This window comes from Podarcis gaigeae (genome assembly GCF_964106915.1).
Source record: "Podarcis gaigeae genome assembly, chromosome: 5".
Classification (NCBI taxonomy): Eukaryota; Metazoa; Chordata; class Lepidosauria; order Squamata; family Lacertidae; genus Podarcis; species Podarcis gaigeae.
In genome coordinates, this window is record NC_139681.1 from 58,196,075 (window position 1) to 58,223,163 (window position 27,089).

The 27,089-nt window shown below is 46.3% G+C and overlaps 2 protein-coding genes across 2 annotated transcripts in view; one reads left to right on the top strand and one right to left on the bottom strand.

The window, feature by feature from the left end:
- POLL (DNA polymerase lambda) overlaps positions 1 to 27,089 on the bottom strand; it is a 131,669-nt gene that overhangs the window by 44,889 nt on the left and 59,691 nt on the right. The window lies entirely within an intron of this gene.
- LOC310844184 (solute carrier family 2, facilitated glucose transporter member 9-like) lies at positions 1,177 to 25,699 on the top strand. The gene is made up of 12 exons (XM_083738017.1): positions 1,177 to 1,551; positions 6,285 to 6,383; positions 6,645 to 6,805; positions 8,835 to 8,959; positions 9,497 to 9,642; positions 11,033 to 11,165; positions 11,339 to 11,526; positions 12,722 to 12,832; positions 17,186 to 17,287; positions 17,937 to 18,012; positions 21,271 to 21,398; positions 24,318 to 25,699. Exons 1-12 carry the CDS (start codon positions 1,507 to 1,509, stop codon positions 24,561 to 24,563), a joined length of 1,560 nt encoding a protein of 519 aa, XP_083594143.1. The 5' UTR covers positions 1,177 to 1,506; the 3' UTR covers positions 24,564 to 25,699.

The following is a 27,089-nucleotide window of genomic DNA, read 5'->3' on the forward strand; positions in this document are numbered from 1 at the left end:
GGGAAAGGTTTGGGACAGCAGACTCTTCCTTTCAACACCATCCAACTGGAACTGGAACAAAGATGTTGAGAAGCCTGGAGACAGACTGTTGCGATTTGGGTGTGGGATTCAAGCACATACCACCCAATTCTGGTTGTGACAGTAGATCAGGAAGACTTGCACAACTAACCCACTTTCCCAAAATATCAGATTTTTGGGAAATATGGAAAGTAATGAGGAAATGCACTGGAAACTATGGAAAGTGTTTGATGCAACATTGTCTAAACACTCCCTGCAACCAGATGGAGATGAATGCTCACTAACAAGTCAGCATTGTCTAGCTGCTCTGTGAACAAATGAATCAGGATAAGTGCTCAATCAACAGCTCACTTAGAAGCACCTCAAGTTTTATGAGGAATGGCTGAAGGAACTGGCCATGCTTAGCCTGAAGAAAGCACAATTAAGAAGTAATATGAAAGCCACCTTCAAATAGATGAAGCCAAGTTTGTCTTCTGTTGCTGCACATTGTAGGGATAGGAACCAAAACCAATGGGTTCAACTTAATGAGTGGATTTAGACCACACATTACTAAATATTGCCTGGTGGTATGAACTGTTCAACACCATTGGAAAGCAATGAACTTTCCTTAGTTAGAGATTTTAGTTAGAGTCCACCTAGCAGTGGACTTCCCCAGTCAGCAAGGAGTTAAACTACATCCCCCACTTGAAATCTCTCTGAAATCTGTGAGGCTATATAGACTCAAGATGCATTGCTACCTCATCCTCCTCTAGCACCCGACATGAAATTCTGAAAGAAAAGGATTCCATTCTATGTTCTCCATTTAGGGCAGGAAGTCCACATGTTGCTGGACTCTCAACTTCCATCAGCCCCAGCATAGGCTCATTGAAATGAATGAACATGGCTAAGGTAGCCAATTAATTTTGATGGATCTACTCTAAACAAGGCTGAATTGAATACCACCCTTCAGCTCTACAATGGCCCTTATTGTTATACATTTCTAATGTGCTAATCCCTTCTCCTACAACCAGTTATCCAGGTACAGAGAGAGTTAATATTGCCCTGGGCAGCTGCCAATGCTGGAAGGTCCTAGCGCCCCAGGTTCTGAACTATGTCTCTCTTTCTCAAATAAGCGAAGCGAATCACATCAACCATCATGTGATTGAGCACTGCCTCTAAGAGCTTAATGAAGCAGAGCTTTTCTTCCATCTCTTGCATCTTTCTCTCCCTATCTTCCTTTTACTGCCTTGGCCCATGTGCTTGTGGTTTTTTCTGTCCGTCATTTGGCAAGTTGGTGGGGGGTGGGGAGATGTGTGTCTGCGTCTCCGTAGCTTGAGCCTCCAGAGGGTCTTACAGCATCAAGTATTACTTTGCTGAGTTTTTCATCTCTCCTGGACAATCCCATCATGGGTCACTGAAATGAGCAAGTGGATCTCAGCCAGGCAACTTCACTTCTTCCTGCTGAACCTTCACTGTATTGTCTGGACATAAAAGACAGAGATTGCCCAAATGGACAACAACCTGCGTTTTGACTTCCACAGAAAGATCACTGGGGTAAGTGTGGGTTGATGGTTTTTTTGGAGCTTTCTATATGCCACAAAGGTTATCTCCCTTAAGCCTGGCGTGCTGCAGTGCCCAGCATTCCTTAAGGGATTAGCTGGGATTTTAATTGCACACGACTTGAGAAGGCTGGCCAAGACTATAATCTCAGCTACTGTACTCTGGGATATGTGGAGTGACAGTTTCCAGCTTCCCAGGGTATGGGGCTTGCTGTGCTGGCCTAAGGAATCCGGGCCAAAACTGGGGTGAGGAACTCAGTCCAGAAAGACCTTTCTAAGCCTAGTAAGCTTTAGATCAGGCATCTCCAACCTGCAGTCCTCCAGATGTTTTGGCCTCCAACTCCCATGATCCCTAGCTAACAGGACCAGTGGTCAGGGATGACGGGAACTGTAGTCCAAAACATCTGGAGGGCCGAAGCTTGGGGGTGCCTGCTTTAGATCTTTCCAGCTGCAGATGCTACTGGGCTGGGGGGGGAGGAAGGGTACTGGAAGTGGTGCTGTCTAGCTCCTTATAAAATAATGTTTCAGCTGGGGTGCTTTGCAGCCACCATTTCACTTGTGTCTGTTGCATGTTTTCCTGTTTATGAGAATGAGGCTTAATCATTCCTGCTCTAAGGTTGCCTCCTGGCTATGTAGTTTTTATTTCATTTTCTTTGGGTTTGCAGATCATTGGTGATCTGTATATGTTATTAAGTTATTGCCATATGCTAATGAGTTGTGGCAAGGCTCCTCCCCCCTCAAAAAATAACTACACTGGTACCTCGGTTTAAGAACAGCCTTGTTTATGAACTATTCCGAATATGAACACCACAAAGCTGGAACTAGTGTTCCACTTAGCAAAGTTTACCTCGGTCTACGAACGGAAGCTGAACGGTGGAAGGGCACCAGCAGTGGGAGGCCTCATTAGGGAAAGCGCGCCTCAGTTTAAGAACGGCTTTGGTTTAAGAATGGACTTCCGGAACAGATTAAGTTCGTAAACCAACATACCACTGTATTAAGGGACCAATCCTGGTTACTTTCAGCATTTGAATGCCTACATCTTTCCACAGAGAAAAATACTAGACTGCAAAGGACTTTCAAGTCAACATAGGCAGAATAGGAAGAAATGGCTGACAGTAAATGCTGGGCCAGTTTCAGTTTAGAAATCATGTTCCCCTGAGCCTAGAATGTTGAAAAGTCCTGCCTGTCTACAGTTCAGAAGAAAATAATCTGTACATTTTCCACAGTCATAGGGAGTAATACTGAATTATCATTTCAGCTCAGGCAGGTTCTATAATGGCCAGGGTTCTGTGTCTCAGAACACGAGGCACACAGAGCAAAGTGAGCCAGGAATGACAGCATGAGTGTGGCAGGTCCAGTCCCTGGCATCTCCTGGTAGGGCTGGGAATGTCCCCTGCCTACAACCCTGGAGAACCACTACCAGTCAGCAGTGGTGTAGCACTGGTTGCTGGCACCCAGAGTACGTGCCAGCCCAGCCCTTGCCATTGGAACAACCCCACCCACATTGGAGCAAAATGGGGCTGCACTGAGCTGCTCGCTTGTCCACACTGGCGGGAGCCTGGCCAGCTACTGCAGCCCTTGGTGGGTGGAGAGGAGCATTGGGCTGCACCATTCTGGGGTCACCTGCATAGGGGCGCCTGGTTCATTCCACCTCCAGAATTGTGCACCCAGAGCCACAGCTCCCCTGGCACTCACCATGCTATGCCCCTGCCAGCCAGGGTAGTTAATGCTGAGCTAGATGAATAGATAATGCAGCTTCCAACGTTCCGTTTAACAGCATAGTGAGCTTGACGTTCTTGTATGGTGCCATGTTGGAAGAAGTGGCAGTAAACAGGGATGTTGAACCAGAGCATCGCTTTCCCATCTGTCCACCACACCATGTGCCCCTTTGGCTTCTCCCTCATTCACTCTGTGAGAGATGCATGATGTTGTAAACACAGAAACAACTCCAAACTCTCTCCTTAATGGCTTAGCTGCCCTCCTCTCTCATATGCCACAGAGAAGGATAATGGGAGGAACCACTTGAAGGTCCATAGGAGAATGCTCTGCTATCCATTCAGAAGGTCCCAGCTTCAATTTCCAGCATCTCCAGGAAGGACCAAGAGACTCCTGCCTAAAAACTTGGAAAGTCACTGAGTATCAGTGTTGGCAATACTGAGGTGGATGGTCTTGATAGCAGTGGAGGTTGGTCCATTGGGGTTACTGGAGTGCTGTCCCACCAACCTCAGTCTGCTCTCAGTTGGCCCTCAATTGCCTGCCTCCTTACTTGAAACCAGCTCAAGGGGTGGCACTGGCTGTCAGCCTCCTCCTCCCTGGTCTCAGCACTTGCAGAACTCAGCAGGGAAAAGGAAAGGGGCAACAATTAGTTTGTTCTGGCTCCACCTTCTGTCGGGCTCTCTGCCCTCTACCCCACCAGTCCCAATGGGCACCAGGCAACTTCTGATGCTCCACTGTAGGATTACAGCCATTTCCTCCACTCATTTCTCTGCCTGATTCTTAAAAAAGGGACACTGCTGCTACCATCTGCCTGGTCTATTTTGGGTGAGCTAAGCTAGGGAATCCCAGCCAGTTATTCCAGTACATATAAAATACATTTCACCAGCATATCTCTATATGTGGAAATTCTGGGGAACCCACCTCCTCTTTTGGTAGCTGTAAAAATTCTCTTCTTGTTGCTACTATGGTTGTTCCAGGTTAAGCTTCCTGTATACCAGTATTGCAAGGCTGTGCTTTTTGTTACTCTGCTATTTTGCGGGGGCAATGTGTGCTCTTCTGTATTGTCCAATTGCTTCACTTTCAATAATGAGTGTTTATGGATTCATCTCATTTTGCTGTCTGTGCCTAGCCACCTTGAATTATTTTTGTGATAGAAAGTCAGTATTGCAAATATTTTAATAATAATAAACCTTTAAGAGTCTGGTTGATAAACTCTTGTGCAAAAATAAGAAAAGATTCCTTGGCATTCACATCTGACCTCAGATAATTTATTATGCCTTCCCATGATATTCTTACCCTAAATAAGTGTCACAATCTGGGCCTGCATTCACCATGATTTGATTTCTAAAGTCCTACCAGCTTCCATTTTCTCTGGAATCCACATTCCCTTACAGGACCTACCTGGGCTAGCAAAGCTGGAAGTATTTTTAAGATCCCTTTATGGATCTGTTTCTGTGACAAATGAGAGATTTCCTCCCTCTACCACACTTCCTGCTAGCTAATTATGGCCCTGTTGCCCTTAATTACAGTACCATGAATTGTTCTAAAGAATCCTCCCCCCAAGGAACCCACCCATTTTTCAGTAGACTAGCTTGCGACAATTTTATTACTTTCCATGATGGGTTTCTTTTTCATGTTGTTTTGCTACGTTTATTAGACACTCAATAGCTTGTATTCTCTGGATACAATACAAGACTTACAAAATCCACATAGTAGCAAAAGCTTATCTGATAGGCTTTCACATGCTCTGTCTGTGCAACATTAATTGGTTCCAGTCCTTAATGGGTGTGGTTAGAAGCCTTTGTTGATTGTAAAAGTTTCTCTGTTAAACTATCCTGGGGAGTCCAGTTCTCTCTCTTCCTGCTGGCTCTTCCGCAATACCTAGCGGAAGGAGGCTTCTGGCTGGAACTGCTCCAAACCACAGGCGGCCCACGAAATAATTCCTTGATGGCACATGATTCATAGGAATAGCTTAAAGAGATAGCCAAAGTGGTGCCCTCCAGATACTGCTGAACTACAGCTCCCATCATCCCTGGCCATTGGGCATAGTGCCTGGGGCTGGTGGGAGTTGTAGTATCCAGAGGGCACAATGTTGGCTTAAAGAAAACAGCGACTCCCTGATCCCCTTTTAATTGTGTGGTGCCGTTCTCTGTACTCTGGAGAAAGTGCAGTCATAGGCAAATTTGGTAACAACTTTTTTATTTTCCGAATACCCTGTCATTCTGATTTCCTTCATGGTATGGTGGTAATAACCCTTCTGCTACCTTGAAATGCCACCCAAGAGGGGTACCGGGTCTTCCTCTCCCATGCAGCCAATGCTGGTGTCCTCCAGTGTAATTGCCTCACTAGCCACCACTGGGGTGAAAGCTGCCTATGTTTATTTGTTATACAGTTTCCTCAGCGCTAGTTCGGCTTACCAGAAGTGTGTTCATGTGCAATGTCTTCCCATCAGTGGAGGCTGGCCCATTAAGACTCAGTCTGCCCTCAGTCAGCCCCCACTTGCTGCCTTCTTACTTAAAACCAGCCAGTGAGCAGCATTGCTTGTTAGCTGTTATTCTTTGTAGAAATAAGGGAGGAGGAGAACAGAGACGAAACTATATTTAGCTAGCTCTGCCTGTCATAGCTCTGGCTCTGTTTCTTCCTTGGCCCCCTTGCCGTCTGCCCCTCTGGTCCCAAAGGGCACTGGCCACCACTGATTCTTATCAACTTCTTTTACCAGCTGAACAAATCATTCAGTAAATCTCACCGAGCTCCAGCACTTGGACAAACTTAGCTCTCACCAAACATGCTTAGCATTGTTTCTCTTTCTTTTCTTTTTGGGGAGTGGAGGGTTTTGTATGAGCATCTTTGCTGCCTTCTGCTACCTCTGGAATTTTGCACCAACTTTTGAACCACTGTTGTTATGTAGGTTCTATAGCAACTCTTGGTGGCAAAACAATGTCCCATGCTTGGTATGTCTCATGACCTACTTCCACCTCCTCCTTATCTGACATGTATTCTTGTCCTTCCTAGCACCTCACCTTCCCTCTGCTGGCTGTCACACTGCTGTCATCGTTTGGGTCTTCCATGCTGTATGGCTACAATTTGGCTGTAGTGAACTCTCCAGCAGCGGTAAGATTCAGACAGAAAGTGCAAACACTGACCACCATAGAGCCTTCCATCCTCTGCTGAGCTAGAATGCCCCTCTCTCTACTTCCTGGCCTGATACACCATGTTGAACTTTCTGTTTCTCCCAGGACCTCACTTGGGTTAATACTGTTTCCCACAGACATCACAAGACTTGAAATAACCTGTGGTTAAAATCTGATGATGGTGAACACAGATCTAGAACTCTCACAATTTTATTGCATGTTGTGTCTTCCTCCACTGCAGCACATCAAAGCCTTCTATAACACAACATGGTTTCGCCGCTATGGAGTGGGCCTGGCTCCAGCACGGCTCACTCTCATGTACTCACTGACTGTCTCGGTCTTTGCCCTGGGAGGCTTGGTGGGATCCCTGCCTGTGGGAGTACTGGTAACCCAATATGGAAGGTAAGGGCACGGCCAATAACAGTGAATTTCCAATTCATAGCCAAGATGTGTTGACAGATACACCACCCATTCAATGTGGAGGGAAGCGAGGATGACTGGCACTGAGTTCCACATAGCTGAGCACCCACATCCCTCTGGCTAACCCCTAATCCTGCTGCAATTGCTCCTTGCCACTATTGCCTGCTCTCCTGTCCCTTCTAAGCCAATGAGCAGTGACAAAAGAGGAAAGAGAAAGAGCAAAAGAAGAAGCCTTAGACCACATTGACCCATCTCCCACTGGACAGGTGTATGGACTGTGGCCAAAGAGAAGGTATAAGCAAAAGTGCAGTAGCAACAGCAGTGAGGAGGTACATAGGTCTTCTCTGAGAGGAGGCCCATAGAAGGTATCATGCCCAAGTCCCCCCACAAATGTTACAAAACACACATTAATCCCCGTGGAGTTTAGACAGCAGGAATGTACTACTACATAACCCCGTTCCATTTTGGCATGCAAGCCAGAAACTGCCTCTCTCTTCCCATTGAAAGCTGCAGCACCCATGGATGTGACCAATTCATTAGCCTTCAACCTCATGACCATTAAGGACAGCGCTAAAATTGAGCTGGATAATGTGATCAAGGCAGGAGTGATTCTAGAATTCAAACAATTAAAAGATCAAAGAGGATACAACAGTGCAAGATACTGGCTAGACTGACTTTTGGCTACACATGTGAGACATTGGATGCTGCCTAATTCCATCCAGCTCAGTTTTGTCTACACTGCCTGCAGCACAGGCTTCAGGCAAGGGTCACTCCCCATCTCTTACCAGGAGATGCTGGGAACTGAACCTGTGATTCTCTGAAGGCAAAGATAGACGATAGGTATAAAAACTGTCAGTTAATTTATGGTCCTCTTTGACATCTCAGTTGAGACATGTTCTTTAAATGTATTTATTTTTTTAGGGCATCAGGAATGAACTGAATCACTTGGAAGCACGATTATTCTTCACCGTGGGTTGTTCTGAATATGTTTTAAGCTGACACTTTAACTGTCCCTGAAGCTCATTGGAAACATATTTTGTTAAAGAGGGTGTATAAATAATAGAAAGAAATGTAGAACAGTTGTGTCAGCTGGGATAACGCTATGATTGTCAAAACAGAGCTACTCCTTATGCCTGCCTCTCAACTCACATCCCAAATTTAATTTGAGTTGAGGCTACCTGCCAAATCTCAACTCTACCATCAGAACAATTTCCATATGCTCTAGCAAACAACCGTGTCTCCATTTAAACTCTGGATATCACAACAATTCATCCAGATGAAAGGTTGCTCAGTGATCATCTACATCAGGGATGGAGAATCTGTGGCCCTCCAGACATTGCTGGACTCTAAGTTCCATCAGCCTCAGTCAGCATAGCCAATGGCTAGGGATGCTGGAAGTTATAGTTTAGTAATGTCTGAAGGGCCATCTCTGATCCACACCCCATTTGGCTAGTCAGTCCACGTCTGGCTACAGGCCTTAGGATCTGGCAAAGCAATTCTAATGGGGAAAGGAGTTAGAAGCACCAAGGAAGGGGGCAGAGGGGCAATTATGGGGATGCCAGATGGGCATTTTGTTGCAACAGAAAGCAGAGTGTTCAGCAGGGCTGGCCCAAGATATTTTGGCACCTGAGGTGAACCAGAAAATGACGCCTCTCTCCCTGGTAGGGAAGAATGGGTGAGTGAATATCTACCTCAGTAGCAAGGAAATAAGATCTACATCGGGATCAGCTGCCCCTATGGATCCTGCCATGGTGCCACTTGAGGCAGTCACCTCACCTTGCCTCATGAGTGAGCCAGCCTTGGACCTCAGGGAGTGGGGATGGAACAAAATGTTTTATTTGGAACTTTTTGTAATCAAAGAGGTTGGATGACCATCTGTCATGTATGTTCTAGTTGAGATTCCTGCATTGCAGGGGATTGGATTAGATGACCCTCTGTTCCCTTCTACCGCTACAATTCTATGGTTCCATGATTCAATGAAACCATCTAAAATAAATGACCTCTCTACCAGGAATGGTACCTTGGTCCGTAGCAACGTCCTCGTCTTCCTGGCTGGCATGTTAATGGGATTCAGTCGCTACTTGGAATCACCTGAAATGGTCATATTCGGACGCTTCATAACCGGCGTTCACTCTGGTAAGAGAAATGTCTCTGCCCAGACTTCCTCACTTTGTGTGTGGGTCTCCTCCTTCTCTAGTGTAGTTCCTTCTCCTCTAGGGTCCAGGTAATGCACAGCCACTGAAAACTACATATTCATCTCAAAAAGCATATCTGTACTGTATATATAGATTATTAGAGCCACTGCTGCCTCTCTTGCTCATGACATTCCACACTGATTTGGAAAGCAAAAGAACATGCTTTTTAATTTAGAGAGTTGGAAATGAGTTACCACCTACAGTGAGTGAGTGGGAACATTCACAAATTATTGAATGTGGATTCATTGCATGCACTTTCTGAATTAGGCCACTGCCCATAAAATCTCGTTCCACAATAAACTAATTGCTAAGATGACACATTATTCTGCAACAGAACTTATATGACTACTTTGTGGGAAGTTAATATAGATTTAGTTGTTCCTGAAGGTATTAACCCTTAGATATCTGAGGCTGCTGGCTGATTGCCATGTCATTCACCACCTTCCTTCCCTTCCCTTTTCTTTCCTCTTCCTACCAGGGATCTGTCTCAGTGTGGTGCCCATGTACCTGGGAGAAATTGCCCCTAAGAACCTGCGTGGATTCTTGGGCCTTGTACCAAGCATTTTCATCTGTCTGGGGGTCTTCTCTGCCCAAGTCCTGGGCCTTCCAGAGCTGCTGGGAGAGGTAAATGCCCTGGCCTGCCACTCTCTGCATAGAATGCCCAGGCCTGCTAGCTTTGTTACTGTCAGAATGTAAACTGATGACAGGATGGGAAGGGCACCACTGGGAGCAGCTGGGAGTCCTAGAAGAGTGTGCTAGCAAAAGGTGGTGTAGTAATGAACATGTTGGACTTTGGATGGGGAGACATGAACTTACAGACATGAAGTTCACTGAATCACCTAAGGCAAATCACTGTGTGAGTCTAGCCTACCTAACAGACTTGCCCTCCAATCCTCAAGCTCACACTGTTGCTAAATACCACTCTAGCAGATGACACCATCACCCCTGCTGTCAAAAAGAGCAACACAGCTGCATTTCATTCCACTGCCCCCATTTCTCCTACTAGTTTAGAAAAGGCAGACGGGCTTTTGCCATCTTGAATCCAAACATGTTTTTTTAATGCACTTCCCACTTCTTCATGTGGTGAGAAGTTCTAGGATAATGACTTATTCATCTTTTATTCTCTTTGGGAAGAAGAGATGGATGGCGAGTTAATATGTTTCTGCTATATTGATTTACAAATATTCAAGTTGACCATAGATGAAGGTGAACATGGGGCATAGATGGAGGGCTTCCCCTCCCAGAGGTGTCTCCAGTTATTTCCTAGCCATTCCCAGCCATTTTAGCTCTAATTTCCCTAACAGAAGATGTGCCTGCTGGTATGCTTGGCCTCTTGGCCATTAAGGAACCTTAAGAACTCATTCTGCCTCCTTTAACATTCACAAATGCTAATCCCCACAGCAGAAATCAGATAACAAGACCATAACAATGTTGTAAGAAATCTGGCCATTATACAGGAGAAAAGGTCTCTGCCATAGAGAAAAGAGGAGGCATCAGGGATTATGTTGGAGAAAGTGTGGGAAGACAGATGTGGTGTAGGAGGGGCCTATCTTGCTCAGGTCATTCTTGTTTCTATCTACGCACCCACCACACCCAAAATAATGCAATACCTAGGTTTGCTACACATTTGGAATTTCCTAGGCCTATCTGGAATGCTGCATTCAGCAGCAGCATCTGGAAGGAAATTGTGAAAATATCTGGGAAAATCTGGACATATGGGAGTCCATGTCAGCAGTGTTATTTGCCGATTTCCCATAAAAACAGCTCAAAAACAGCAAAAAAGCTCAACGACTTTGGCCAAAAGTTTGAAATATGGCAACCCTAGCTATACCCTTCAGAACTAGGCTTTCCTATATAACTCTGTGGGGAGAAAGATGGAGAAAGAGCTGCAGAAAAGGAGCCATTAATCTATCAAGTCCTTTGTGTTTCACAACCTGCATAAAGTGTCCTCTTTGCCAGAAAGTTGCTGCAAAAACCCCTCTCATCATTGGGGGTGTGTCTCTCTCTCTCCTAGGATGCCTACTGGCCTCTCTTCCTCTCGCTGGTGGTTGTTCCTGCCTTCCTGCAGCTGATTCTCCTGCACTGGTTTCCAGAAAGCCCCCGTTACCTTCTTATTGAGAAGAACAATGTCCTTGGAGCTACTGATGGTAAGGGAAGTGCGAGGATCTTCGTTTCTTACCGCTTGGAAATATTTTGGGGTGGCTATGAGAGGCAATAAAAGTTTGCCATTGCGTGGCAGGGCTACCCACAGCCTCCAGGCCTCCAGCTGGCCATCCCTGTCCTGGATACTCTTCTCACCCGCGTTGTCTTAACCCTACAGCACTGCGTTGGTTCCTGGGCAAGTATGATGTGCAGGACGTAATCGAAGAGATGCAGGAGGAGAAGCGCTCGCTGGCTTCTGTGGAGACGGTGTCTGTGTGGCACCTGCTCTTGGATCCCTCTGTGCGATGGCAAGTTCTCTCCGTCGTGGTGATCAACATGGGCATGCAGCTCTCAGGGATTGACGCGGTAAGGGCTGCAGGATCGATCACCCCTGCCACAAGGCCGCTGGGCTGGCCTGTGCCTCCTGCACCTTCATTCAAGCACAACAGTATTCCAACTTCGCTGCTCTCTTCCCCCGTTTAAACCTCTGGGCGTATTTCCCCCATGTATCTGCAACACCTTCGCTAATTGGAGCCAAAGAACTCTGAGCTAGGTGCCAAAAGTCAAGAGTTACTGTTGCTCCTCCCAAATCATGAATATTTATTTAAATTTCCGTACCGCCTTTCTTCCCAAAATGGAGGCAAATTGCAAAACAGAAAAATAATGCATAAATAAATAAATCTAAAACCTTGTAAAACAGTCATATCCCCTCACAGCTAGTAATGCCACATTTGCAGGAAACAGTGCTTTTCAGCCATCAAATGCCTGGAGGAACAGGAATGTTTTAAAATTCCACCAGAATGTTAATAGTGGGGAACTACCACCATGGAGACCCTGTCACAGGCAGCGCCCAGCACTGCCAACAGGCTGAGATGGTTGACATTCTTAGGTACTTTGGTCCCAAGCCTTTTAGGGTTTTGTAAGCTAGTTCCAGGCTTTGTGCACCTTGAATAGAGCCTTACTGACACCCACTCTGCTTGCAAAAGGAGGGAGGGAGAAGGGTTCCGCATGTACTTTTCACTCTAGCCCTGCCTACCACTGATATGCAGCCCTTAACAGATTACTCCCAAGCAAATACAGCCCATGGCAGAAAAAGGCTCCCCACTCATGTTTTACATCATGCATTAAAATGATTTACTATAATTCATGGTAGAGCATAATTAATCCCAGGAGGGAGGGGTTGGGCGATTAAAAATGAGGCACTCATATCTTAATAAAAGTGCTGTTAGTACCAGCATACAAATGGTTGCCATAAGCAGCCAAAAAAAGGTGATTTTTCTTATTTTACAAGTGTGCTACAGAATGGAGAAAAGTGGCATGCCTCCAGCTAATTTTGATTTGAACTCAGACCCTCAAACTGTCTTTGCTAAGTCCCACTGGCATGAAAGGAGAGGATAGGCAGAAATGGTCTGCGGGTGCTAACACACGCTACTCTGCAGCAGTTCCCTGCATACCAGTCCCCTGGATTTCCTTGCAGCCTCACGAGGTATGCCACTGTCCTTCCTACTCTTCTAAGCCACACCTACCCCCTCTGCTTATGATTTCTCCTCTTCATTGACAGATCTGGTTTTACACAAATGTCATCTTTGAGAATGCCGGCATCCCTGACCCAGAGATCCCCTACACTACGGTCGGCACGGGTGCGATTGAGGTCGTTGCTGGCTTGATAGGCGTAAGTGTGGAAATCTCTAGTTTGTGTTTGGCTTGTCCTTTAAGAGGGCATCATCCTTCTGCTTTCCTTTTGCACTGAGAGAATAGATTTGTATGTACTTTTCATAATGAGACAGGGCAATAATTTCCTAACTCCTATCCAGTGTGGAGGGCACACTCTTGGTTCCTTCAGGATGCTCTCTACCCATTTTCAACTGGAAGGATATTGTTCACAGCTGGGCTCTTGGAGAAGAGAACCTGTGAGGTTGCTTGTCACTGCCTGGTCCTAGCAAAGAGCCTTTTCTTGCACTCATTCTCTGCTCTCCTTGTGTTGCCAAACATAGCCACCAGAAGAGAACTGCTCACTTGCCCTCAGCACTCACCAGATACTGTTTATGAGGCTGGATACACACCATAAGTCTAAAGCACCTCCTGGGACTCCTGGGAATTGTAGTTTACCGCCACAGAACTACAATTCCCATAACTCTTAACAAACTACCATTCTCAGGACGGTGGGAATGTGCTTTAAATGTACGGTGTGTACGAAGCCTAAGCTAGCAGTACTTTCCTTCCTGTCCTAGCTATGTTTCTTCTGGGCCTTTCCTGCTGAGTGGTGGCAGTGCTCTCCTTAACAGAGCATCGGTCAAGGCACAGGCAGAATGAAAAGTAACAGCTTGGAAGATCTCTCCAGCTGCCTCTTTTTCTCCACTGGAGGTAGGAAGTGATGACCATGCAGCAAGTCTACTGATAGGTAAAGGGGAACTGTGTTCCATGCCTTTCTTCCTCAAGTGGGCAATGTGGGAACTGGGCCATAGTCTGCAATCCTATACATGGAGGCAGCCAGTGTGGTACCTCCAGATGTTGCACTCCACATCCCATCAGCCCCAGGTAGCATAATCAGGGATGATGAGCATTGTAGTCATAAGAACATAAGAGCCCTGCTGGGTCAGGCTAAAGCAGCCTTTCTCAACCTGTGGGTCCCCAGATGTTGTTGAACTACAACTCCCATCACCCCTAGCTAGCAAGGCCAGAGCTCAGGGATGATGGGAGTTGTAGTCAAACAACATCTGGGGACCCACAGGTTGAGAACCGCTGGGCTAAAGGCTCATCTAGTCCTGCACAGAGTGGGACTTACTTCTGAGTAGACAAGGCACTGCTAGATTCTCTGTGATCAAAGAGCAGCCAGCAGACAGAAGAGTGGAGCATTTTGCCTTGTGGCTTGGGAGGCCAGAGGGATCACAGAACCAGCCTCACTCAGCATGGTCTCTCAAACTCAAGGGTTGAATCATTATGCAGACTTAGTCACAGCCCCTTCTCTCGTCACCCCCAGACATCTTACCACAGAGAGGAGGATAATCAATGGCACCTCCTGTCTGTGGAGAGGGACTCACAGTATTGTAGGAGGACAGAAGTCATTTATTAATCAGATTGCTTGCTTCCCACAACAGACAGGCATTTGTAACACTGATGATTTGCCTTGGGAGATGAGTCAAAAGGACCCTTCTGATTATTGCTAATAGCTCGTATGTTTGCATACAGCAGACTCCGGCAAAGGCTTCTGAGGGGTGCAAGCATAGTTACATAAACAACAGATTTGCAGGACACATCCAGTATGGCATTTGGTTTGTTGGCTTGCTTGTTAGACGAGAGGTATAAATGGCAGGACGATCCCATACCTAATGCATCTTGTCTTATTGCAACAAGGGTGCTCATTCCAGCTGTCACCGTCCCTTTGACTCCAAATTTTAGCCTAGCTGGGGCAGATTTCCAGCTGGATATCACCCAGGGCTGCCCATGTCGGACCTGTGCCTCTCCCTATTACACAGGCACATAGCTCTCCCGCCCACCAACCGCCTTTGCTGCCCATCAGCAACGCCTAACTCCGGCAAGCTTATCGCTCCATCAGCCTGATTGCTCCTGAGTGCCGACAAAAACGGCCCCCAATGGATGCACTGAGGTTGGTTATAAAATTACAGGCATTTGTTCTGCTGTCAGCAGCTTTCCTGCTTTGGCTTCCTTCTGGCAGCTTCTCCACACACACACACACACACACACACACACACACACACACACACCATCGCAACCATAGGCTTCTGGCTCCCAGGATACCCTCCTTCCTTCCACAACCAGTGCACAAACTGCTCCCATAGCTGGAGCAGAGCCAGGGGTACATCCACAAAAGTTTGTTCCTGAACCCCCTTTCCATCAGCTTTAATGAAAACGACCTCACTTCTTCTCTTAGGGATGAACTTAACGGTTCTGCTTTTCAATGGCAGCTGCCCCATAATACATTGGATGAGAAGCCCTTCCCAAAGCTAGGAATAAAACCAGGACTGGGCATTTCCAGGCTAATGTTGTGCCTTCTATATGTTGACCTCCTTTGTAATGTTTTATTTTGAAATCTTTAAGATAATGTTTAGTTTCCTGTTAATTATGTTACTCTGAATATATACTTTATATTTGAATTTCTTCAGTAATGTCTATTCTGGATTGTTTTATTTGATGTTTTATTGCGCATTGTAAAATGCTTTGTTCCCCCCCCCCTTAAAAATATAAAGTGGTATAGAAATAATAATAATAAGTTGTTGGACTACAAATCTCATCATTCCTGACCTTTGGCCATGCTGGCCCTGGCTAATGGGAGTTGGGAGTTCAAGAGCATCTGGAGGGTACTATGTTGGCTGCCTCTGACCTAAACTATTTGATCTTGGAAAATAGAATGCAGGAGACAATGCCAAGCATAAGGAAGATGTCACATAGTCAGGCTATTGGTTCATCTTGCTTAGCCACTGTCTATGGGCAGCAGTTCTCTATGAGCAGAACATCAGACAGGGTGACATTCCCTGCTCTACCTGGAGGTGCTGGAGAGTGAACATGGGACCTTCTGCATGCAAAGTGGATGTTCCACCAGTATCAGATCTATTGCTCTAAAGGTCAGATCCCCATCACCACCACCACATGTGTGTAGAAGCCCAGTATACAAGCTATGCCATTGGGACACCTGCACAACCAGGTGCCTAAAAACAAGGAGCCCCTACTCTTGAGCATGCACTCACAGGTAGGGCTTCCTTCTCAAGCACCTGCAGGGAACAAATGTTTGTGGGGCAGGGGCAAGATGTTGCACTGGGGCACAAACGTATGCCCTGCATTTGACTAGGGCATACTGGATCCCATATTGGATCCCACTCTCCCCTGTTAGTTTCTGTTTTGCCACTGAGCAGCTGCTTGGAATCACAGGACTCTGTTTACATTCCAGAGACCTTCCAGTCTCACAGGAGGGGAGATGGGATGTGATGTTAGTGGTTTCCTGTTTCCTTTGTTCCTTTGTTTCAGTTCCTCTCTGCTTTCATAGAGAGAGGATGTCTTTTCTGACTGCGTAGCTTAGAAATAAAACTCTTTACAATGTAGCCCAAACCTCTCGTCTCTTCCCTGTGCTGGGAACTCTGTTGAATAGAATGTGCCTTGGAGCCTCATCAAAGGCTCGAGATCGTTAATTATTCATCGGAGGCGATTCTGGAGACTCGGCCGGAAGCTGAGGGTTTATCAGCTTGGCCGAGTGGAGATTCCGACATCCCCTAGCTCTGGAACCAAACCCAGAATTTCTAATGGTTGGCATTCCAGCCCCATTGTATAGGCCAGTGATGGCCAAACTTGGTCCTCCAGCTGTTTTTGGACTACAACTCCCATCATACCTAGCTAATGGGACCAGTGGTCGGGGATGATGGGAATTATAGTCCCAAAACAGCTGGAGGGCCAAGTTTGGCCACCACTGGTATAAGCAATGGGACAAGATGGTTCTGCATCCATGCACTGTCTACGTAGCTAAGAATGATTATACTCCATGCTGTACTGTTGGCGTCTATGCATTAAGCTTGTCTGTATACTTTGTGTATATATTTGGGGGAATCGCAGAGACCAGGGATGGAAACCTCTGGCCCTCCAGACATTATTGGACTCATCCGCCCCAAACAGCATGGTCAATAGTCAGGGATGATAGGGGTTGTAGTCCAACAACATCTGCAGGCAGTGCTGGCTCAGGATACTTTGCTGCCTGAGGCAAGGTATAAAATGTTTTCCTCTCCCATTCCACGTTCAGAAGCCAACTGGACCAGCAACTGAATCTTACTTCAAGACCAGCAATGAGGCAGTGTCTTCCCTTGCCTCCGAGAAAGGCAGGTACAGGCCGTGAGGCACACATAACTCTGTCCTTCAACTGAAGAAAAGGCCAAGGCTGCATCATTCTGCCTAATGGTAGAACCAGCCCTGCCTGGAGCGTCACAAATTCTCCATCTCAGAACAGACAGAGACACATGCAAAACCCTAATACAACTAGCCAGCAACCTGTCTCCTCGATTTCCCCCTTTCTCTTTGACAGTGCTTCACCATTGAGAAGCTGGGACGTCGCCCTCTCATCATAGTTGGGTTCTGTTTCATGGGCATCTGCTGTGCAGGCATCACCCTGTCCCTGATTCTGCAGGTAGGAACAGCCCCATAGACACTTATATACCCATGGATGGCTGACAACGTCTCTGCAGTCCGTCCCACCCACCACCCACCCCCAATTGCATATTAGATTTTGTGCTTCAGTTTGCACAGTGGGATCAGAAGTGCTGGTGGATCCTCAGAAACTCTATCCTGCTATATCTATACCACTGGTTTCCTTTTTCACACCTAAATGCTAAAGTGTAAACATAAGCAAGGCTTGGTCCTAGTTCATATAATGGTGCAAGTACAGGTGTGACCTCACACAGAAACAGGGATGAGTGCAAGGGGGCAGGATGAGGGTGGCAGGTTTATTTGAGAATCAGGAGATGGAAGAGAACTACCATCTCTGGAATATTGGTCAAGCTAGGTGGAGGACACCAGCTAAGTTAGGAAGCAAACAGCTAAGCTTGGAGCTATGACAGCAGGGTGTTGTGCCTCAGCTGCTTGGAACAGAGGTGTCTGCTCAAGCAAGGGTCACAGCATTGGCACAGCTAGCAGTCTGCAGACTGGGACTGAGTGTGGTCAATGGAGCTGTAGGATGCAGGCCTGCATGTAGTGGTGGAATCTCAGAACTGAATGAGCCAAAGGGGCCCAGCTGCATTTATGTAAACTCTCTCAATAACCTTCTGTCCTTCCCACAGGCAACTGTGTCCTGGATGCGTTACGTCAGTGTGGCATGTGTCATTGGCATCATTGCAGGATTCTGCATGGGACCAGGTACGTTTCCGGTGCCAGACAGAGGCATCCAAAGAAATAACAAGGCGACAAAGCTCCTCTTCAAGATCCCTGGGCACCAGCAAAGCTGTGGATAGGCTGAGATCACAGGAAACCTGGTCTGAGCTTGTGGCCCCCAAGAACAGGACTGTGAGGGAATGTAAGAAGTTTGCTGATAGGATTCAGGTTATTTTGGGTCTTACAGGAGATGCAATGAGTGGTGCAATGAGTCTTCTTCTTAGTGGGGTAGGAGAGCTGAAAATAATGCCAATATATTTCACATCTGGCAACCAATGTGCCCTTTTGGTTTGAGATAGTACATGGGAAGGCTAGTCTAAAATGCCTGAGGACACAAATTTTCATGGCCCTCTAGCAGCTATGGTGGCTCATTTACCAGAAGTAATGTATTTAGCATTAACTCTGGTGTATATTTTGCTCTAGGAGGCTTGGTTTGGTCAGAATTGAGTATACACTTCCAGTGTTTAGGCTAAATACATGACTTCTGGAAAATGAGCCACCATAACCGCTAGAGGGCCATGAAAGCTTGTGACCTGGGCTTTTTAGACTTGTCTACCTGGGCACTAGTGGGATGTGGCTGGCACCGTGGTCTAAACCACAGAGCCTAGGGCTTGCCGATCAGAAGGTCGGTGGTTTGAATCCCCGCAACGGGGTGAGCTCCCGTTACTCGGTCCCAGCTTCTACCAACCTAGCGGTTCGAAAGCACGTCAAAGTGCTGTGGCAGGAAGGTAAACAGCGTTTCCGCGTGCTGCTGTGGTTCGCCAGAAGCGGCTTAGTCATGCTGGCCACATGACCCGGAAGCTGTCTGCAGACAAACACCGGCTCCCTCGGCCAGTAAAGTGAGATGAGTACCGCAACCCCAGAATCATCCGCAACCGGACTTAGTGGTCAGGGGTCCCTTTACCTGCGTACTATCCAAAGGGACACATTGGTTGCCAGATGTGATTTTTTAAATCTCTCCTACCCCACTATTTGAATTGCCCTAAGTGCTGAGGACATTTATTTATTTATTTGATAACAATTCTACACTGCTCTTGACCAATAATATGAGAATATGGACTTAAGAAGGTAAGGAGAGACCTGTTGGATCAGGCCAATGGCCCATGTAGCCCAGCACCCTATTCTCACAGCATCCTATTCTCAAGCAGATACCTGTGGGAAGCCCGCAAACAGGACCTGAGGGCTATGACCACAGCATTCCCCCCCACTTCTGATTCCCAGCATGTGGTATTCAGAGGCATACCCTGGCTTGGTTCTGGCATTTTGAGTAGCCAAAGGATCATGGTCAGCAGGCCACTGCTGGGAATCTGACTCTGTCACCACCTGCCATGCCCTAAAACTGGTGCGGCATGAATTGCCTAACGGTGTCTTGCTTTGGATTTCAGAGGCAACTCCTGCGATTTCTGCTAACGAAAGGGCCAAAGCAGAGCTCTCTAAATATGATGGACGAGGCGGCTGCTGGTTTACCCAATTGATGTATTAGTATAGCCGCCAACAGATCCATAACTCATTGTCGGCCCAGAATTTATTCGCTGTAATTACATCTTTAATTAGGATTTTAATGGCTCATTGTTCACAAACAATGATGAATCTGACTTTTAAAATAAAAATATCTCTCTTCCCACTCTGGGTGATCTGTGAGCAATGCTCAATCAGGGGTTTTTCTTAACAATCCCTGGATGGATTTCCCCCCAGTATTATTAAGGCTGGTGGTTCTTTTTAACAACAACAACAAATATTATTATTATTTCAAGAAGCAGTCCCTTGTGTTCCTGAAAGAAAGTGGTGCTGCCTAAACTACCACCAGATCTTGATGCACTAGGGCAGATAGATCTGAAACCTTTCTGTTGCAGGAGCACAAGGTCTTGGCTCCTTCTGTTAAAGAAGTGTCTGTCATCAGCATCACCATATATACGCAAGTGTGTAGGGCTACGCTGAACCAGAGAGCAGTTTTGTGAATGTCTTTATGCCCCTTGATAAGCAGTCCTTCACTTACAGCAATTAGAGGGGGTACTCAAAAGCATGCAGAAGTGTTTATGGGTTGTGGGGGGAAAGGGACCACATCTCTGTTGCCTTGGAAACTAGGCTGACAATCCTGCTTTGCTGCAGTTACGCTGCTTTGCCCTCACTCAGAAGCCCTCTTCCAGCTCTGGATGCACCAGAACATGTGTTGGAATGGGCATTCATGCTCGCAACCTACTGAGAGCAACGTAGTGCAGACAGGCCACATCTTCACTCAGATGTGCATCCTGGTATGCATCCAAGGGCACATTCAGGTGTGGGTGTCACCTATTCAACTGATCTCAGTCGGATGTGCACTCAAACAAACATTTCCATGTGACTTCTGGCAGCCTAGATAGAGCCAGATTAGAGCAATGCAGCTTAGCGGGGCCTCCTCACTGTTTTTGTCACGTAGCCAAATCTGATTGGCTCCACAACATCATCACTTTTACTGCATCACCCGTGATTGTCTAAGATCTCTTGGGGTTTTTTAAAGGGAGGGACAAAGCAGCAATGGATTGAGTGAAAAGAAGTGCAAAAAGTAAAAGACAGGGAGTTTGATTAATGGCTTTTGCATCCTTTATAGTATGTGTTTTGCCCTGTTCTGGGGCCAAAAATGTGGCACAATTCTAACTTTCTTTCTTTCTTTCTTTCTTTCTTTCTTTCTTTCTTTCTTTCTTTCTTTCTTTAAATCCATATACTGCTTGGTTGTAAAAAAACAAAAACAAACTCACAGCAGTTTATAAAAAGATAAAAATGTTAGATGAAAATTTGCAACCATGCTTTAAAACATGCAAAAGTTAAAATGCCAAATCAGATTAAATTTAAGTGGTTGTCTGTGCAGGTGGTCTTCCAATTTGTCGCTGCAGGGGGCAGCAATGAGCAAAATAAATGCCCCCTCTTGTGCAACATTATTTAATGTCAATCTTAATAATTAAGATTTATTGCTGGGTTGTTTTTTATTTTTATTTTTATTTTTATTTTTATTATGTGTTTTGTGCTTTTGTGTTGTAGCTGCCCTGTGGGTATAGGGTGGTATACAAATTTAATAAATAAATAAATAAATAATACAAATTTAATAAATAATAAACATCTATGGGGAACCTGATGATTTGAAATAGATTCACCCCTGCAAGGGTTATTTGCAGGTTCTGACTTTGATAGTCTGGCCCCACTAACAGGGGCTCGGATTAAAAGCCTAGCCTGGCCTATGTGATTCTGAGTGCCGTCTTTCCCATACAGCTGGGGTTCCATTTCTGATGACAGCTGAACTCTTCAAGCAATCGCATCGGCCATCGGCCTACATTGTGGGTGGGTCCCTCAACTGGCTCTCCAACTTCACTGTTGGCTTTGTGTTTCCCTTCCTGCAGGTAATACTGGGCCCCTTTGAGAGGCTGGTAGGCTCTGGGGTCCCCTGACTAGCAAGGCAAGAGAGCAGAATGCCTAGTGAAGGCATAGGCAAACTCCAGCCCTCCAGATGTCTGGGGCTACAATTCACATCATCCCTAGCCAACAGGACCAGTGGTCAGGGATGATGGGAATTGTACTCCCAAACATCTGGAGGGTTGGAGTTTGCCTATGCCTGGCCTAGTGGTTCTCATGGCAGGTTCCTTCTAGCAGTGGTTGCAGGACACAGCACAGAGGAGAACCATATGCTGTATTTCTGTGTGACCTAGAACTTTCTACTAGAAATGGGGAAAGAGCTCCATAGGTACTGCATAGCTTAGTTCTTTCTCGGTAGTGGCGATGGGGTCATGCTCCAGCATTCTGAGTGGCAGAAAACACATGTTACAGTAGACCAGCCTTCCCAAGCTCATGCCCTTCAGACGTTCTGGACTGAAGCTCTCCCATCATTGTGGTCCATGCTGGCTGAGGCTTACAGGAACTGTAGCTCAAAACACCTGGAAGGCACCAGAAGACTGCCATAGCAAAGCTGGTGATGCCCCCATGGTAGCAACAAAATTAGTACCAAAAGAAACTAAGAGAGGGGGCAGTGTATCTTTCTCAACCTTTATTATATATTGCATAAAGCAAGGGTGGTCCTCCAGGATAGGGTAGTGCCTTGCATGCAGTAGGTCACAGGATCTGTCCCAGGTAGCACTGAGAGTCAGGGACTGCCCACACATTAGACAAGGTAAAGCCATTTGCTTCAAGTAGCGGATCCGACCCCCTTGCCCTCTCCACCCTCCCATTGCACTGCTGCCAGCCCCATTGTCCTCATTGCTGCCACTACCCCCTTGTCGTTCCCCCATTTGCTGCTGCTGCGTTCTGGCAGCAGCATGGACACAACAGCAGGTGAGGGTGCTGTTGCTGTGATGGGCTGGCAGCAGGGAGGGGTGGGGACCTGGATCTGTGGAAGAGGGAGCGGAGCGTTTTGCCTACTAGCAGACTGACACTGCTAGGAGTGGCTCTGACTTGAAACCCCGGAGAGCCTCTGCTAATCAGTGTAAATGGGTCTGAGCTGGATGAATCAATGGCCGGACTCAGTGAAAGGCTGCTTCCTATATTCCAGATGTTGTCAAACTCCCCTCCACAGCCAGTATGGCCAATGGCCAGCAAGATGGTGGGAACGGTAGTATAGCAACATCTGGAAGGCCACCACATTGTCTACCCACTGCTCTAAAGAAACACAAGACCAGTTGTGATCTTCGTCACATTACATGGAGAAAGAGAGAGAACCAGCAACAAAGCCATCTGGTCTTGACAAGTTATTCCCTAATCAGATCACGTGGATGCGCCAAATGGCAAACCAATTCCATTGCTTTGTAAACACCATTCCCTGCCCCAAGACATGAAATCATTACATTCTGAAAGTACCAGGCCTTCTCTTATGTAAACAGCACTGGAAAGCCAAAGTGAAGGTTTCCTGTTGAAGGGTCAGAAAAGTAATCTAGCACTTCGTGACATACCAGTTGTATATGGTGAAGGTGTGTGTATGTAACTATGCTAATTCACATCAGTCACGGAATTAAGAGTCTTCTGGTACTAAATTTTAGGACTGTGTAATCCTAGATCAGGGCAGTCCAACTTTTTATAGCAAGGGGGCTACAATAGTGGTGTGACATGGGACTCACAGGCCACACACTGCCTTGTTGCATGGGGGGAGGAGAGTGAGGCCAAACCCCCCCCCCCTCGTGCTGCCTTCCCAAAGTCAGGTAAGCGAGGCGCCGGGCTTGGGGATAAGGTGCAAGGCTCTGGCCAGGTCCTAGAGCCCTTCTACCTCCTTCCCAAAGCCCAGCACCTCACTTAACCAGCTTTGAGAAGGCATGGAAAGGGCTGGGGGAGAGCATTAAATGTTGCCAAGGGCCACCAAAAAAGGCCTCAATGGCTGTGCATTGAACCACCCTGATCTATATTATTAAATCCCCCACAGAGCCAGAAGGAAACACATTAAGAGGAAGGGGAAGAGCAATAGCAATAGCACAGTGGTAGAGCCACAGATTTGGTTGCAGAAGGTCACAGGTTCATTCTGCAGCATCTCCAAGTAGAGCTCAAGGAAAACCCTGCCCAAAACCCTGAAGAGCTGCTGCCAGTCGTAGACTGGAGTGAGGAACCTTAGTCCCAAGGCCCAAATGCAGCCCTCAAAGCATTTCTGTCTGGCCCTCAGAACTCTTTCCACACCGCACCTGATCCCCAGCCACACACCTTCTTCCCATGCCCTGCCTCTCACAAACTCTGCTTCACACCCTCTTGGGGTGTTTTTGCTTATACCCTGACCATGCCTTTTGTTGCCTGGATGGAGGATAGAGAGAGATGTATAAGTATGTTCAGAAACTAGCCTACTGTACAGTGGCAATATTTTTATTTGTTGCTTCACTCAGTTTTGCCTCTTCACACCCAACACCTTCCATGTGGCAATATTTATATTGGTTGCTCAACTCACTTTTGCCTCTTCACACCCAACACCTTCCATGTGGCAATATTTATATTGGTTGCTCAACTCACTTTTGCCTCTTCACACCCAACACCTTCCATGTGGCTTCCAGGAGGAAATGCTGAAAAGGGTTCTCCAACCCTCGATGTAAACAATCCTGAGCTAGACAGACCAATTGCCTGACTTCATGTAAGGCATCTTCCTATATTCCTAAGAGGCCTTAATAGGTAAGAAGAGAACCTGTGATGGTGAGGAATGGGAGATGCTGGGGTTTGCTAACAGAGAGGGTGCCCTAAACACTCAAAATGCTGGAGGCTGCTTCTTAGTGCACTGAACCAACCAAATGGATGAGGACTGGGTAGAGCCTGTTTGTGTCCCTCTTCTTATCTGGACTCTTCTTTGTTTCCATTCCCAGATGTCTGCTGGTGCCTTCTGCTACTTGGTCTTTTGTGGCGTCTGCCTTTTGGTGGCACTGTATGTCTATTTCATCATCCCCGAGACCAAAAACAAGACGTTTATGGAAATCAGCCACATGTTTGCCTCTCGCCCCTCCTTCCTCTCCAGCTTGCCGGATTCTGTCAAGATGATCAAGTTCAACGGTTATGGTGCCCTGGAGAACAGCTCCCTGGAACTCTCTGGCTCAGGATCCAACCCTCCATGATGATCTCCCATTCAGTGTTTTGGGGGTTCCATTTCTCCTATTGTGGGGAAGCCACCTCAGTGAAATGGCAAAGGGAGACAATAATACTGATTCTCTTCCTGTAACTTCTTTCATCTTGCCTGGACCAGCAGCACAAAAGGGATCGGGGGGAAGATTTGGGGAGAAGCATCTAATTTAAACCTAAGAAGTCTGACTCTGCCCCCAGGTATTTTGGGTGCACTTCTGTCCCAAATCCTTTCTTCCTCCTTCATGGTCTTCTTCTGAGGGATGGAAATTAGTAGCATTGAGGGATAGCTATCCTCAGGAACTTGGTTTATACACACAGTTTTTTCAGAATGTCATGAATGGGACTCATCCTCTTTCCTTTAAGGCATTTTGAGGATTTTTTGGAGATCTCCTCACCTGCTTCCCGATTTTTCTGGTAGTCATGCCAACACATGACTGGAAATCCTATTGAGAGATCACCAGTAACAAGTCTTCTCAGCAGTGCTGCAACTAAACAGCAATGTCTGAACCACACCAAAAGGCAAACTCAGTACCTGTAAGAGCACATATACATTCCACATGCCACTATGTCCCAAAAGGCAAAGACAGAAGTCAAATGCCCATCCAGTCACTGATTTACTCCCTAACAGAGCAAGAGCAATACACTGCTGGGACATTCCACTCAACACTGATTCATTCATAACAAAACTATTCCAGGGACAGGGAACTTGTAACCCTTCAAGCTCAGTATGGCATATACCAGAGATGAAGAATCTGTGGTGCTCTAGATGTTGCCGGACTACAATTTCTGTCACCCCTGACCTTTAGCCATGCTAGATTGGACTGATGGGAATTGGAGTCCAACAACATCAGGCGGGCCACAGGTTCCCTCATCACCCCACAGAACCTGAGGTTATTTCCAGACCACCTGGTTATTGAGGATTCATTCTGATTTGTTATACAATGCTTCCGAGTCGTGTTTTCCAGGTTGCTTCCCTCTAACCCAGCCCTAGAGATTGAAAATAAAGAGGAATCTTTTGGGTTTGTGTTCTGAGAAGTGTGAATTTTGAAGGATAGCTGTGACTTGGTTCATTAATTGGTTAGAGATGGCAGATTAGGCAGTTTTTCATTAAAATGCAAGCAAAATTGAATTTCTTCTTTATTCTAAGCTGGGCCCTGTCAGTGCTTGAATGGAATCACCTGAGAACCATATGTAGGCTGCCTTGAGTTCCATGAAGGAAGAATGGAAGGGAATCCCATTAATAAATTAAATTAGGGTGGTGGATGGGGAAAGGGTTAAGCACACCCTCCCCTTGCTGGTTCTCTGCTTTATATCACCTGTTACCAGAACAGGTTTTTTGTGGGAGCCAGAGGTAGAATTGTTACATGTACTTCATTTAGCATCTAGTTCACTCAGATGAACTCTTTCCAGAGTTGTAGTTATTATTATCCACTCCTTCATAAAATATAACAAGGTAGCTTACAGTAAAATACAGTAAAATCAACCTATAAATATGAGTGAAGCATAATTAAAAACATCAGTACATGCTGGTTCATTTAAAGAAAAGAAAAAAATCCTGTCATGAAAGCCTGTCTAAACAGTGCAGTTTTCAGGAGACACCGGAAAGATGGCAGGGACGATTCCAGTTGGAGTTTGCAGGTAAGGCGTTCCACAGGGCTCAGTCCCTCATGGAGGCCAACCGAACCTAGGTTTACATCAACCCTCATGTTATCATTAAGCAAGAGACAGGGTGGTGTAATGGTTGGAGTTTGGAGGTTCAAATCCCAAAGTTCTGCTGGGTGACCTTAGGCCAGTAGCTCCCCCATATAAATCAGCTTCCTAGGGTTGGTGTGATGATAAAACAGAATGCGGGCCAGACGTGGCATTTTGTACTTTCTGGAAGATGGGTGCATTTGGGTTTTGGGGGTTTTTTTTTACACAATAAATAAATAATTTGTACACACAGAGGATGGAAAGTTTTACAATGAATGACCACTAGATGTCCCTGTTGGTCAGTAATCTCAAGTGGATGCTTTCAGTAAAACTGAGCTGCCTGAAGCTGCAATCCTAACTTTACTAGCCTACATCTGCACCATGCATTTAAAACACTATCATACCTCTTTAACAGTCATGGCTTCCCTCAAAAAATCCAGGGGACAGTAGTTTGTTAAGGGTGCTGACAGTTTTTAGGAGACCCCTATTTGCCCACCCTCCTACAATTTCCAGCGCTATTTTTCTAGAAAAAGAGGTGCCAGAAATCATCATGATTTCTTACCTTGTTCTCTCATAATGGCGCCCACCTGAGAGATTCCAGAACTGAATTCCAGTGAGTTCCGGCTTTAACAATCAATCCGTCTTCACAAGGAACTAAGTCTCTGAGGGGAATAGAGTGTCCTAACAACTCTAAGCATCAAACTACAGTTCCCTCCCAGCGCTCTCTTCCTCTTCCTCACCTTGGTGTCCAGCCCCAGCTTCTATTCAGAATTCTGGCAGATTTTCTCCTGTGGTCAGCACAGAATGGGGAATCCTCAGGAGATGTT